This window comes from Cyprinodon variegatus, unplaced genomic scaffold (assembly GCF_000732505.1).
Source record: "Cyprinodon variegatus isolate N-32 unplaced genomic scaffold, C_variegatus-1.0 Scaffold96, whole genome shotgun sequence".
NCBI lineage: Eukaryota > Metazoa > Chordata > Actinopteri > Cyprinodontiformes > Cyprinodontidae > Cyprinodon > Cyprinodon variegatus.
The window spans coordinates 1-15873 of record NW_015150549.1 but is presented as its reverse complement, the minus strand read 5'-3'; the positions used below and the strand labels follow the sequence as shown (position 1 = coordinate 15873).

The 15873-nt window shown below is 34.5% G+C and overlaps 1 protein-coding gene across 17 annotated transcripts in view; it reads right to left on the bottom strand.

Moving 5' to 3' along the window:
- LOC107084276 (voltage-dependent P/Q-type calcium channel subunit alpha-1A-like) overlaps positions 1 to 11401 on the bottom strand; it is a 105141-nt gene extending 93740 nt beyond the window's left edge. For all 17 annotated transcript variants that reach the window (XM_015374044.1, XM_015374052.1, XM_015374053.1 and 14 more), the window contains exons 1-10: positions 11315 to 11401; positions 10300 to 10452; positions 9286 to 9473; positions 6041 to 6144; positions 5798 to 5913; positions 5667 to 5711; positions 5301 to 5393; positions 4943 to 5140; positions 1367 to 1479; positions 676 to 788 (exon numbers count right to left, since the gene is read on the bottom strand). In XM_015374044.1, the coding sequence (XP_015229530.1) occupies positions 676 to 788; positions 1367 to 1479; positions 4943 to 5140; positions 5301 to 5393; positions 5667 to 5711; positions 5798 to 5913; positions 6041 to 6144; positions 9286 to 9473; positions 10300 to 10426 (1097 nt within the window). In that variant the 5' untranslated portion in view covers positions 10427 to 10452; positions 11315 to 11401. The remainder of the gene's footprint in view (positions 1 to 675; positions 789 to 1366; positions 1480 to 4942; positions 5141 to 5300; positions 5394 to 5666; positions 5712 to 5797; positions 5914 to 6040; positions 6145 to 9285; positions 9474 to 10299; positions 10453 to 11314) is intronic.
- Positions 11402 to 15873: the final 4472 nt, after the last annotated feature.

Genomic DNA, 15873 nt, shown 5'->3' with positions numbered 1-15873 from the left:
TTCTCCTCATCCTGTCACTTTTTTTTTTGTTTTCTAATATTTACTCTTTCCTAAAATAAACCTGTAATACTTGTGGTATCTTTTATTTATTTTAGCTTTTACTTCAGTCTGATATTTGTTTTTGGTTTTTACTCTCCTTGTATGACACTTAGCTTGTATCATTTAGACTTTAAGACTTCAAAATTTCAATGCAATCTGTTTTATAATCTAAAGATAGTAAAGGTTAAACATTTTGGGTAGGTAAAGTCAAGGTCTGCGCTTCCATAGCCCTTTATAAAACCACCATAGCAAAGTGTCTCCTAGTGTCTCTTAAACTTTTAAAAGGTTTGGATTTGGAGATTTGGAATCTCAAATAAAAGAAAATATTATTTACGTATTGCTATGAAATGAAAACAGGCTATTAAACTCAAGACTTATTGCTTCAGAAAAAACTGTTTCTTTCTTATGCTCCCAGAAACCAAAATTAGGATTCCATGCACCATTCGATATAATATATGCACCATTCAGTGTAATATGAGCCAAAAACATTTGTAAATTTTCCAAAAGAAATAGCCGAATAAGAGCTAAAATGACATAAATACCGTGATTACAACTGATCTTATACTGTAAGTATCTCCAGCATCACACTGATGTTTTGTTTGCAGAATGAAGTTTAAAAAAAGGAGCGAGACCTACTTGGTAACTTTAAAGATGCGCAGCAGCCTGAGAGCTCGTAACACACTGATGCCGAATGACGTGCCTGGTTTTATGGTGGACCACACAACCTCAAAGATGCTGCCAACAATTACCTGTAATCCCACACACACAAAAAACAAGCAAACATACATTTCCACTGTGGTTATTTAGTGCAGGCTGCAGAGAGGATAAATCAGCAGTGTTTTAGCCATATAAACCCAAAAGTCTCCCTATGCTACACTTTTCCAAAAGCTCATTTGTGATTCAAATGTACCAAACGTATTACTTTTGCAAAAGAAACAGAGAATAATAGTTGTGTACACTGAAACCATACTTTACTCGCACAGCAAGAACATAACTATTTCAATCTTGTTTGTGGAATTGTAGGAGGCTTAAAAGGGATCTACTAAAATAGTCAAGGTAACAGTTCAAGTAGCTCAAGACATCTTAGAAAGTGAAGAGAGCATTTACTAGTTAATTTGCTTTGTAATTTCAAAAATAAAATAAACTACTCAGAAGAGATACAATATATTACATTAAACTGAAAGTACACTGTTTTGCAACACTACTTGCGAGAATTAATTCACAAAATTCAAGTCGGATTGGTTTAAAATTCGCAGTCTTTTTTTACTTTTCTTTTTTATGAAGTCATGGCTTTTGTGTAGGTTTGTGAAAACGCTGGAGCACTCACCACACAGTCGAAGCAGTTAAATGAGGAGTGGAAGTAGGGCTGGATGCCCAGACCATACATCTTGATCAGCATCTCAGACATGAACAAACCGAGGAATATGAACTCTGCATAGACTGCAGGAGGGAAGAACAGGAAAAGGAAGGAGAGAGGATAGGAAAACATTAAGAGTGCAAAAGAGGAAGAAGTTAAGGAGGAGAGAATTTTTATAAACCAGTAGCATAGAAACATACTGTAAATGTAAGATAATATTAGAACAAGCAAGAATAAATGTAGGAATGGTATAAATTACAGTCAGAGACTAGTGTGTATGTGTGAGACGCAGAGACTGAAAGGAGTAGAAGTCAATTGTGGCTTGCGTGGAAGTGTGTATGACAGTGCGGTGATGAATGGACTCCATGAGGAAGTACTGTACAGCTTCATATGCTAATGATGCTGGACAGCAGCCAGAGACAACAAGGTGATTCTGCTGAGTGTCGCTTTTTATGTCAATACCAACATATCTGTGACATTAAAAGGATAAATAATATGGTAGACCTCAGCTACAGTTGAAAAAGTTGCAAAACAATTTTTTTTATTTATTTATATTTTTTGTTGAGCTATTAAATTAGCTAAGAGGTACATTTTAGGAGTTAGATTATATCAAAACAATAAAAAATAACTAATAGACTAAAAAGTGTAAAATGGTCTTGCTATGATATGCAAAATAAAAGTATAAAAAAAGGTGCAAAATGTTGTGAATGTTGTAAATTGTTGAGCTTTATCCCAAAAAGATGCATAGAAAAGTGAAGTTTTGTTTGCAGGTAGAGAAAGCAAACTTTAAAACATTAAGTGGAAAAACAATATCAAAGCAAACAGTTTCTCTATTTAAACTTTGTTTTTACAGTTCAAGTGTAACAAAAAAGTGTCTTAGTTTAGTATCTGTGCTTAAACACAAACATATTTTTTTTTTTATTTAAATGCAAAAGGAGCGTAATATAATGTGATATGCTGATGGTTTGGGTAAGAATAGCACATCATATCAGTTGGGTGAAGATCATTTTGGTAAAAAAATAAAAACTAAGAAACAAAGGCAGTCACTTTATAAAAACTTATTTCTTTTTTAGATTCACAACATTAAAAATAAGTGGAATTCCTGTTACATTTCTTGTTACTTTGTAATTCTGTGATTCAATTATATTACGAATCTCAATAAAATTCTCATAGACTGTCCTTGAGGTACAGTCTATCAACATGAGGTTCTGTAGATCGATTACAGGTGAATTTTTGTGTTGCTTCTGCATTATGGTTTCATTTTGTGTAGAATAATAAATTATATCTTCAGATTTTCAGATCTTTTTCAGTAATGGTAGTTTACATCATAACAAAAGAAGCTCAGATCATTGTAACTTAATAAACCACTTTCTATATTCAACTAACTTATATATCACAAACTCACGAAAAATATATGATAGACACTTTTGAGCACAGTTGGAAATAATTTAGTTTCACTTTAAAAAATAAATTCTGTGCAAATTAAAATGAGTCAAATTTGATCAGATATTATGGTAAATTGTTGGTTGACAGAATGTAAAATTATTTCAGTTATTTTCTAGGATTGGTCAATACACACTGACCGTGGTTTTAAATCAATGCTAAGATTTATCTTTATGTTTCTCTAAATTTTAGTTTTTAAGTCTAATCATTAAAACTACCAAATATGGGAGTTAAACTGCATGTGTTATTTTGTTAGAAAGTGCAATAAGTGGGCATGTTGCTGGTTAAGATGTAAAAACCAGTTTAGTTCCGCCCATAAAATTAGCAGTTTGCATTCTATACAGATAGTTTAAGGGTGGCCATAACAGAAAGGTGAGGTTCTAAGCCACAGAGATGCAGCTCATAATACTAACTAATATTGACTGTGCAAATAAAGTGCTATGAATGGTAAAACTTGGCTACACTTTGTGCACAGTTATGCTTGACTAAACTAAGGGAGGAGAAAAAAATCAAGGGCTGCAAGGTGGAGCAATGGGTAGCACTGTTGCCCTGTACCTAGAACCTTCTGTAGCAAAAAGTTCTAGGATTGATTCCTGGCCTGGGGTCTTTCTGCATGGAGTTTGCATGTTCTCCCCTTGCATGCGTGGGTTTCCTTGGATACTCCGGCTTCCTCCCACAGTCCAAAAACTCGACTTTTAGTTTAATTGGCTTCTCTAAATTGTTCTTAGGTGTGAGTGTGTGTGTGTGTGTGCATGGTTGTGTATCTTTGCGTGTCTTTGTGTTGCTCAGCAACAAACTGGTGACCTGTCCAGGGTGTACCCCGCCTCTCGCCCATTGACTGCCGGAGATAGGTATCGGCCCCACTGCGACCCTGACAAGGACTTAGCGGGAGAAAATGGATGGATGCATGAATGGAAAAACATTCCTGTTGTGAAGAGATAAAACCTTTAAAAAAAATGCAGAAATATTTAAGTATTTTTTTAATATGGTTTAGTTGGATAAAGAGTTTTCAGATTTTCTGCTGCATTAATGTATATAGACGTTTTTGTATTTATTAATATTCTTTTAATATTGTTATTTCTGATTCTCTAATTATATTTGCATGTGCACAGACCGTCTCTATCTTCTGTCATCGTACCAAAGCCTTCTTTGTAGCAGCAATAATAATATTTTTGCATGTTTAAAAAAAATAATATTTTTGCATGTCTGTTTGCGCCTGACTCTCAGGAGTACTAGAAAAGACCCCAAAACTGTTGAGTTTACAATTAGGAATATTGTTTTTGCACGTTATAAATATTTACAGTTGCACAAATTTATGCAGTTTGGTCATTAAATACGATCTGAACATTGCTTAAAAACACTGGCAAAAAATGGTTTGCACACGCTTTCTGCTAAATTCCAAATGCAAACACTTTTGCATCTTTTTTTAGGAAAGCAAACCTTCTGAAGGATATATACTGTATATAAAAAAAAAGGTTTTAATCATATTCATTGTATTAGTTCCGCACATTAATTTGTCTCTGAATTGATTTGAAAACTTTATTAACAAATTACAGCTATTCATTGTTGTATTTGATAGATTATGATAGCGGGAAGGAATCAACTCTATCGCTGCGTTGCAGGTTTTTGAGAGCTGGAGTCCACCCCATCTGTTTCATGTTGGTTTTTCTCTCTTTACATAAATGGCTTCCTTCACACCCCTTTCAAACCTCCTGTCTTCTTTGTCCAAAATGTGAACATTCTGGTCCTCAAAAGAATGTCCTTTGTTCATAAGGTGTAGACTCTGCGTTGTTTGATAAATTGCACATTTTGGAGAATGTCACAAATATTATATTATATTATGACAAATATTTTCATTTATCTCCTCCACATTGACTGGTTCGTCTCCTCCCTGACCTTCAAACCGTAAGTAATCCTAAGCCCTATTTGTAAAACACACAATAAGAGATATGTGAGAAGTATAATTACTGCTCAGTTTTGCAATACAGGGAAAAGCAACTGTTTGGTTTTTACCGTAGTATAACAGTGGAAAAGTTTTTTTTCATACTGCGCCTTGTGGATTTGCACCAGTGTAGATTAGAACCAGTCTTTGTATTTACTCACAGAGAAAGTCGGAAAGAAGCTCCGGCTGGTCGTAATGCACCACGGCCACACAGATGGTGTTGAGGCCCACAAGGCAGAGCACTGTCCAATAGAAAGCCTGTGTCTTCACTATCTTCCTGATGAAGAATCGCAATCGGCGCTCTTTTTTGCTGTAGTTAGAGCCGTCCTTACCGCTCTTAATGCTAGAGCGAGCAAAGCCTATAGGCAAGAAGGCAATACATCACCCACAGTTTAAAAATAAGGAGCATAATATCCAGAAGAAAAAAAAGAAGAAAACTTTTTGGAAGGCTGATTTGCTTCTATTTTTTAAAGTTTATCGACATCTTTAATGAATCATACATTTTTCAAACTTTCTTACCTACTGCATCTCCTATGTTGTCTTCTCCTTCCTCTTGATTTAGCAGCTCTGTTTTGTTATTTCTGGTTTTGATAGTTGGCCTTCGTCTCGAACCTAGAAAGACACAAAAAAAGGCAAAATGTCTTTTATATCCATTAATTTCTGAGAGGTCAGTCTAAAGTGCTAAAGTACCTTTGCTTATTTATTAATTTTCACATTTGAATTACTCCTCATATTTCCACTGAAACAACACATTCAGTTATATACCAACTTTTGGAGATTAAATAAATAAAAGTTGAACAAATATTACCAATTGTGGTTCTTTATACAGTTCTGTTGCCCCCCCACCCCAAAGACAAAGACTGTCAAAGACAGACTTGTGTTTACCATCAAAGTTTCCGGTGGCATCTTCTTCAGCCAGAATTACCTCCTCTGTAAAAGAAAATGGCCCATAGATGTAAACGCAGATCCCTGAGTTTTGTCTATCAGGAGCAATGTGTTTTTAAGCATGAACTGACCTGCTTTGCAGATCCACTCCAAATATCCATTAAGCTCTCTCTCGATCTGCTGCTGTCGCCTCAGCTTCAGGAACTCACTCCTGTTTTCGACCCGTTCCCTCTCTTTGGCAAATTCACTGTGAGAACATTTACTTTATGTTCCTAGTTGCTCTAATCATCACGATATTCCAAAGTGTGCATGTAAACACATTCTTAAATGTAAAGAAGCAAAGTGAAATAAGTAAGAAAAAGCTCAAACGATACCCTGAAAGTACACCCAGCACCAGGTTGAGCATAAAGAAGGAGCCAATGATGATAAGGGGGATGTAATACATCCAGTTCCACATGCTGCCCTCTACGTCATTGCTCTGCAAGAGACAAGTCACATCAGTGCGTCACATCAGTTGCTCTTCACCACTTTAAGACAGCGTTTGCTCAAATACTGTCAAAATATTTAAAGAAACTTACCTAGACTATCTTAGTCTAGCATGGTTCAGATACACACTTTCAAGAAATGTAGCAAAAAAAAAAAACCCTAAGAGGTGACCAGCAATTATCAGGTTAGTGTGTAGGTTTTATTATCAGTGAGGTCCGAAACTAAATTCACATTAACAATAAGAGCTGAAAGAGGTTCAAAAAATAGTTTTTCATATTATATGTCCAGACATGTCATGATTAACAAAACCAAAGATTGTGAATATTTGGTAAAGCCAGGTGCACAAGCCATGTTAATCACTAATATAAGGTGCAGAAGATGATTTAAAAATGTGCATTCTTTTATCATGTTATTGTGAGCGGCTACACTCACAAGCTACCATATGGCATTACCTCTTCTCCTAAAAGAAATGATTGACCTATGAATAACAAATAATTGTGCACTTGTGTTACACTTTTTCAGAGGGACTTAACTTGTAATTCCACACATTGTTTAATAGCAAGAATGATTGGTTCATGTTTTAAAGCAGAGATAACTTCTACTCCCATGGATTTATATGATATACTGTATATCAAATCTAACTAATGGAGTTTCATATGGACAAAAACTGAAACGGTTTTAGAGTAAGACATGCAATTCAACAGGTTAATTTAATGGGTTTTAGGTAAGAAATGTTATCCAGTAGATGGTCATATTATTGAATAGTTTTTACATGGGGCACATCATTCTATCAGCTTCACATCAGATATACATTTCCAGGGCTTTCATGTGAAACAGGCAATTACTCTGGGTTCAGATGGGACATTTAATTTCACGAGTTTCACATTATATTATGTATTTCAGTTGGCTACAAATGTGATGTGTGGGTTTCACACATGGTGTGTACTGTATTTAAATTTCATATGTGCAATCCAATTCCTGAGGTTTTACATGGGACATATTTTCCAGTTTCCCATAAAAGATGTAATTTAATTGGTCTCACATAAAACATAATATATTATCAACTTCTATATTAGCAGGTTTGACAATTTTATACCCTATTTGTTAGGGTACAATCTAGCACTGAAGAGTTTAAGCCAAACAAACATGTTTCATTTCACATCCACCTCGGGATGTTTTAATCATGTTTTTAAAACTGATTTCACAAAATTAAACATGAAATTTCTAACATGTTTTAAGCATCATGTATGTGATTTCTTCTCATGCATCATTTATATACTTTTTTGTGGCTTTTGTTTTTGACCTGACTCATCTGGGTCACCGTTAATCAAGGGATCTTAAGACTATTAAATGAAAGAGAGTTGTTTAAGTGATAAGATGTAAGTAAATAAAAAAATATATATATATTTGATATTTGTTAAGAAGGAACCTTTTGTTCAGAAAGGCTAACCTGAAAGCAGGTGCCATCTGTTTGAATTCACAAAAAAATATATGAACCAAAATCTCTGAGCAATATCATGTTGCAGCTAATCTTCCATTTAAATGTGCTTGATGTACTGGGTTGATTATTGAGAAAACAAAAGCAGTGTCTTGCTTTTGTCTCTACCAGTAAACAAACTTAACTACCAATCAGATAAAGGACAGTCAATATTATCTTTCCATAACACTATTCTGTCACCTGGTCGCTGACTGGCTGTGGGATGTGTACATGTGTCAGGTTTATCTTTATCCAGATGGCACAATACCAGCTGCCACATGGCTATTAAACTTTCATTGGTTTCCTCCTGACTGCATGTGTGAGTGTGGAAGTCAGGCTTCATCCATCAGAAAAGATGTTAAATATAGACAGACCAGAATAGAGACCTAAAGAGAGAAAGAGGCCTCGAGAGATCTCAAAAAGCAAGGAAAGGGCAGATGGGAAGAGGTCATTCATGATGAATAGGAGAGAAAATTGGAGGAAAAGTATTTAAGCATTGTTTTAATCTAGACTACTTAAAGCTGAATTATCATTATCATAGAAAATCAAACCCAAACCCAAAAGTTCCGCACTATAATGTGAAATCTGAAAAAGTGATATAAATAATGTAATGATAGCTGAAAACTATTGCAAGATTATTCAGTAGATTTAAAATATTTGTTAATGGAAAAAAGCTGAAATTTGTAATTAATTTGGAAGTCACAACTTTCTTGAATCTTTTGTGGAAGGGACCAGATTTTTCTTTAGCGTATTTAGGATTCTGTAGATGTAACACGACTACAAATATGTCCCAATATATTATTATTATCATTATATTATATTGGGACACTGTGTAACAGTGTCCGCCTCAAATTAATGACTGTACAGTATTTAAATTGGCATTATTATTGGTGAGTTATTACCTCCTCAAATGATCAGATACATGTTCAAAAGTAAAGTATTAAATAATAGGATGAATGTAAGGCTGGTCGCCTCTTTGCAAAGCGCCATGACAGCCTACAGTACCATCTTGAAAGTACAGAAGCCGACAAGGGAAAAAAATTGCACTTAAGTGCAGAAACGCTACTGAAGGAAAAGATATTACAAGAGACACCAAAGTTACGATGTTTCTCCTTGACAAGTGAACGGTACAACCTAAATTAGTGTAAAGCAAAATTTCTTCATTAAGTTTAATTGGACAGTGTTGCTTGTTACCATAGAATCTATAAAAGTAGATCGTATAAACATATGCAGATCATGTTGGTACAGAATTGTTGGTTTATATGGGCTTAACGCTGCAGTAAATGTTGGCTTTTTATCACAGTAAATGCCAGCTTGTAGAAACTTCATTCACTTTTGGTGACATGGTTACACCTGCATATTGAGGCTTTTTGACGCATAATTTACCAATTGGTGCTTGAGGCAGTGGGGTGCTAATTGCAATGTTCATTTGAGTGTAATATCCCCAATTTCACCACTGGATGACATATTCAACTGCTGGACAGTTTGATTAAAAGAAGAGTTAAAAAATATAAGCGGAAGGAAATAATTGGAAAATAAAACTTGGCTGCCTGTTCAAAATCGAAGAAGTACCTGACAAGTTTTTTCTTTTTCATTACTTTTACAGTAGTTTTGCAAATTGAAATGATAGTATAGCTTTTATTTTGTTGGACATACGTAGTAGAGCATGTCTGTCCATCCTTCCATTGTGATGCACTGGAAGACTGTGAGAACAGCGAACAGGATGTTGTCAAACTGGGTGATGCCATAGTTTGGTCCAATCCAGCCAGAATCACATTTTGAACCATTGGGGCACAGCCTGGAAGGAGTATGGTTACCACACGGACGTTCCTCCACTATCTCTCCTAATTAGAGAGAATTGGACAAAGAAGATGTTGATTAACAATTAAAAATGAAACAACACAATTACCTTCAAAAATACCCTGAAAGCACAACAATGACTCCCATAGGAGGTAAGAAAAAAGCAAAGACAACATTTAAACTTACAAATTTTCTCAAGGATTTTAAGGAAATATTCAAAGGATAAGGAAGAGTAAACAGTGTGTATGATGAGAGAATAATAACATCTGACATGTAACTAATAAAGAATTTACAAAAAGACATGGTGGTAGCGTGATAGCCCAAAAGACCAGGGTGAATGTCATAACTGATGCACAGTTACTATTTATTAGCTAAAGGTGAAGATCCTGTCATAAAGTGAGCTAGAACTCAATTGAGTTCAAATTTGACCACAATACAATAATAAAAACACACCAAACAGGTCCACTTCTCAATGTCTCAGAAAAAGAACAACAAAATGAAAAAGTCATATTTAAGTTGTGTGGCCTGACTTTATACAGATGGGTCATACTTGAAAACTCATTCATGAGGCCTAATTAAAACAATTCGGAAAAGAGGAGTAGGCAAAAATTCCTCTACAAAAAAAAAAAGAAAAAAAGAATATATATATATATATATATATATATATATATAAAGCTAAGTAGTTTTGAATGATGTTGCAAATCACTGTATCCTGACAAGTTCAGTAAACAGATGCAACAGAATCTCACCTGCTGGTCTGTTTCATTTTAATTTTTTTACATTTGACCAAAAATACAAAGGATGTGGCCATGTCTTTTACCGTTTTGCTGACAGCTCATACAGTTATCATTATTTTTGCTTTATCCTTACGTGTAACTTGATCATAGCATGTTGTATGGAATTTCCCCATGTAGAACTCCAAGCCAATGATGGCGAACATAAGGATAGCCACGAACAACAGCAGGCCAATCTGAAGCAGGGGGATCATGGCCTTCATTATGGACTTTAAGACCACTTGCAGACCTGGAGGACAATGCAACACACTCAGAGGAAGCTTGAAACAACAACAAAAAAGAAGCTGAAATGTGCAAAAAATCTTCTTGGTTAGCTGTGCTATTTTACGCTGACTTTTATTGCTAAATACTAAGTCACTTACTTAGTCATATTTAAGTCTGTCTCCACTTTCTAATGCTTAAAAGGTATAGAGGACAATCTTTATTTCCGGGTGGATCAGCTAAATAAGTGGTTATCACATTTCTGGTGATATGTGTGCGTAAGGTTGTCCTACGTGCTCATCCTCGGTTAGCTATCTTTTTCTGCGCATGCGCACTTTCAGACGTATATGTGTGGTGAGCTACGGTTTCAGCCTGTCATTGAAGCTCACCTTTCTCACAGCGATTCTTTGAAAATGGCCGAGGGTCGTAAGAGAAAAAGTGTCAATTAACCGAGTTCATTATGAAGTCCACTATATAGTCCCTGCTCTATATAGTGATTGAGGAATTTAGGGGTTAGGGTGGACCTTCCGGCACAGTAAGCTTGTATGAGGTATGAGAACAGCAACTTTTAAACAGAGCGTGCACAAGGAGAAATGGGCTCTTGCATGCTTGTGCATTTTTTTTTTTTTAAGTGGAGAGGGAGGGTCTTTTAAAAGATTCAAGAATATCTTTCACAATATATTTAACTAATGATAAAGAAATACCCTGGTGGACCAAACGAAACCTAAATTTACCAAACTGCTAAAATACATGTAGGAATTTCTTACAATTTGTGTACTGTCTATTCTGGATGGGAAAATTAAAACATTATTCTTTATTAAGAAAACAAAAAGATAGCGGCAGGTGTTTGTTTTTTCTTAGATAAAATAATAAAATCCATCTCAACTCACTGGGAATTCCAGACACCAGTTTAAGTGGCCGAAGCACCCTGACAGCTCGAAGTGTCCTCAGATCAAGTTGTGACCCAACAGATGACAGAATCCTACAGAGACAAAAAAAGTACATAAGTTACTTGACCAGAGAACCACATTTGATACAATTGTTCAGTTTATTCGGTACTACTAACAAAAAAAGGTATTGTTTTGTTTTTTCCTACAACTTATCTGGAATATTTCTCTCACCCATGAAGGTGGCATTTATTTTCTAATTGACAATCCAGAACTGGAAGTTCCTAATTCCCTATACTGTTAAATTTAGCAATTAATACATATTCTTGAAACAATATATTAGCTGTAGTTGAAAATGCAAACCTCCATAAAGCCATCTCTGATGGTCTTCTTGTATAAAAGTTAGTATAGAGGTAAAGGCCTGGTGTGCAGATAATTTAAAATACTGCATCCACATTAAGTTTAGGACATAAGCCTTAAGAGCTTTACTTTTGACCATTTCATCTACAAATTTCTTGTTGTTAAAATCAATTTTGTTTCTTCTTTTTTCCCCCATGAAAATTTAAAAAGGTATTAAATTTATCCTTAGTTTATTTGTGATTAATAAATTATTTCATCATGATTGTTTACCGCTTAACATTTATATTCCGTCTTTATATTAATTATTATCTTAATATTATTATTTCAGCAAATTTTAAAATGCTTTCAAAAAATATTTTTCATACCCTACCAGTGTCCATAGCAACTGCTGGATGTATTTTTGGCAAATTTGTAACATAGTCCGGACCAGCTTTATTTCAGTGATGCTGACTCTCTAAAACATCATAGAAAGAAAGAAAGAAATGTAGGAAAAATAGATACCAACTAATACCTGCACCTCAAATATACTTTATATTTCATATACATGGATCTAAATTGGAGGGGGAGGAAAAGACGGAAAATTTGATTCTTCATTTTTTTCATATTAATCACTACTAATCTGCATGCTGGTCACTAACAGGTTGCTTATTTTACAAAATGAAATACACACAAGGGCTAAAGCTTCTATGCAAAATTATTAAGGTAGTAGCAGGAGTCTAAATTTGTGTAAATACTGCAGTTTTTACAATGATTTTACTATTTCAGTAGAAAGAGCAGTTTGTTGGGGTGTGTCAGCTTTTGTACTTTGTATACAGACCTGCTGATGCCTTGTTTTTACATGGCCATTTATATTCATTCACTTTTAAACCTTAGTCAACGAAATCACTTCGATAGGTCAGGGAAAGTCTTGTGAAGTACTTTGAGAAGTAAAAAGCTAAAGAAATATCCAGGTAGCTAAGAGTCCACTTTTGCTGCAACTCCAATGAGTCAAGTTGCATCATCCATGCATTTCCTAACCCTAAAATGCCAATACAGAAAAAAAAAAACAACTCACACAGAGGCTAGTATGTAAACATTTTATCACCTCAAGACAATCAGTATATCTGTACATGTATCTTTAGATTGTCTGGGGTAATTTGAAGATCTGGCGCAATCATACTTTGACAAACTGAAGAGTTATGGAAAAGCATCTGTGCCCATTGATCTTTTTCTTGTTTTTTTCATTTTACAACTGCAAAGTTCAAAGTTACTTAAACTGTCATTCTTTTTTAGCAAACCTGCAAGAACATGGCTATCCATATGAAGTTTAAAGTAGGCAAGTAGGACATTACCTAGCAAACCATCACAGAGGCTCGTGGTATCTCTAAGAGGACAACGACTGATCCTCAATACGCATCAGACAGTCTCCATCAAATACGACCATTAGGACAAGTTTTCACCCCACTGTTTAGAACTTTTAACATGTTAAAACCATCTAACCTTTTATGCCACTTTACAACTAAGTATATTAAACCCTAAATTAATACATTTTGGTTTATAAATACTTCTTCATAACACCATCAAGGTTTATGCAAATACAGTACCACATAAAAAAGCCCAAGTAAGTTGAAGATCTATTGTTATAAGACACAGCAAAAGACTAACTAAATAAATTTTTTTAAGCTAAACTTAAACAGTAAATAGTCATTTTTAATTGTTTAATATAAAGCTTTTGAATAGTATTTCCTAATGCAGAAAACTGGACATTTGCACATTGCTTGCTATGTGCCCTACTGATAATGTGCTTTAATTCTACAAGTTTATAAGTCAGTACATGGAAATGTGGAAATACAATAAACACAAAAGAGTATTTGAAAAAAAAAAAAAAAACACCCAATGGTGTTTTAAGCACTGAAAGAAACTTTGCTTAATTTCATAAGTTTTCAGTCATTTTGTTTTAATTTCCTATTTATTTGCACCCCAAACCCCGTTCATCTTTCTTTAGGTTTGTTGCTAATTTCAGTAAGAGGTAATGTATTAATAGACACAGCATTGGCAGCCAAGCCACTCATTTCCTCAATGGATTTTTAACAGCCACAGTAAAAAGACCATACTGCAAGCTTTGGCAAAACAGACCTCAGCAAAAAACCCAAAATGCATTGGTCTGAAGTGACCTTGGATTGATTCAGATTTTCTAAAGACATTTTGAGAGGCTTTTTTTCTGTGTAAAAATATCCCTTAAATACAACTTAAGTTATTTAAGCACCATGATTTGCATTGGACATTGATTTTTTTTTTTACTTTTTATCCTGTTCTTTTTAGTAACACCTCAGTGCATATTTATCCTGTATCTCCAAGATTAGGTTTCATGCAAAGCTTACATGGTTAGCAACCAACCCCCTCTCCCAGAGAACTCAAATCTTCAAGAAGCAGTTGTCCCTAGCAACAGCTGAACCAGCCCACAGTGCACATTGGTGGCCAGTAGATGGAAGCAGAGAGTATACTGGCATTTGTACAAAAAAATGGGTAGGGATAAGTGGACATACATAAATAAGAAGGAAGTGTGAGAATCATGTAATGACAGGGAGACTAATACAATGTATTCTCAAACATTTTTGAGAGAATACAAAGAGTAGATAAAGGCGAGTAATGACTTGTGATTATGGCTATGAACATTATGATTTGTTTGATTTATTATTATGACTGTTTATGTTTGAAGTTGTCAAAAGATTTGAGGTGCAGTAAATGAACTGGCAGAGAAGCATCATTCATCAAAACATCTCCACTCACAAACAGATGTATTAACTCGACAAAGGCATTGTTTACCTCAGTAAAAATGGAATAAATAACATGGTTGGGCTAATAGATAAAGTGATTTAGAGGTATAACAGTCACTTTTTGTATGCTCTTCAATACTTTATGAAAGACATGACAGAAAAACTAAATGTAACCTGAATAATGTTGGCCGAAAAAAGTATATATATATATAAAAAAGAAATATCTCACATTCAATTGTGACAAATAAACTTTAACAAAATGGCATTGGATTGAAAACAATAGGTGAATGATCAAATATTTACCGACTAATGAATAACCTTCAAACTCCACATTTCACTACATAAATCAGCCACTCAACATATTTTCAGCCTTAAACCAGCAGTCACTCTGCAAATAAAAAAACTAAAGAGCCATTTCTGGTCAGTCTAAATAAAGGAGTCTAATATATTAAATTGAATGTGTTTAAAATGAAGCAAAGGCATGAACTGTAAGAAGCTCCCTAAAAAACAAACTGCCTTTTCTAGAATATGTCGAGACAAGTTAAAGTCTATAGAGACACATAAGGGTAGAGAGAGACAATAACAGGAGGCTGAACAAATACAGCAAGTTTCCTCGCTTTTATTTTTGAGATTTTAGCTTTTGTTTTATTGTATAAGCTGGATTTGAAAAAGGTTGGTTGGTTTCTTGAAAGTCTCTGATTTAAGTTGAGGATCAAACTTTTTCAGCCCCCTGAATGTGCTGCTTTAATATTGCTGGAAAAATAAAAATATAAAATATTATCTTGTAATGTGGTAACAGTAGAAATAAATTTTGCCAGGAAATATACAGCTAAAACGCGTAAAGAATATCTCCAGTTTTTAGGCCTAAATGCAAATATTTGGTATCTGAAAGTAAAACATTATATATTTTTTGTCAGTGAAATCAGAGGTACTACGGTATATCTGATTTATTTGTTCATAAATCAAGAGTTTTATTTTTTTAACCTTGCCATTTGCCCCCCCCAAATTTTAATAAAATAGTCAAAGCATTGAGATAAAAATGATGGAAACCAAGGAGAAGCATACAATCTATGGAACTGATAAAACCTCCTTTAGAAATTACTTCCTTTGAAAGGGTCTTCTTATTAGGGAATATTAGGCAGAGTTTAAACATCTGTCTTACTGTAGCAAGGCCTACCTGTGAACCTTTCAGGCAAACTTTGTAACCATGAAATTGTTTTTTTAAAACAACATTAATTAACGTTAAATAACTTTTAGCTATATATATAAATGGCAGTGTAAATTGGTCAATTTACAGCACTTGGTGCCAAATGATGCCCTCTGTGGGCCACTCTTCTCAAGAACTCACCTACCTAACTTGAAAGTTTCGGATATGTCACTAAATGAGTCCCTATGAACACCAGAGCCATCCCTAAAAAGTTGTTGTTCAAAACAAATATGAAACCT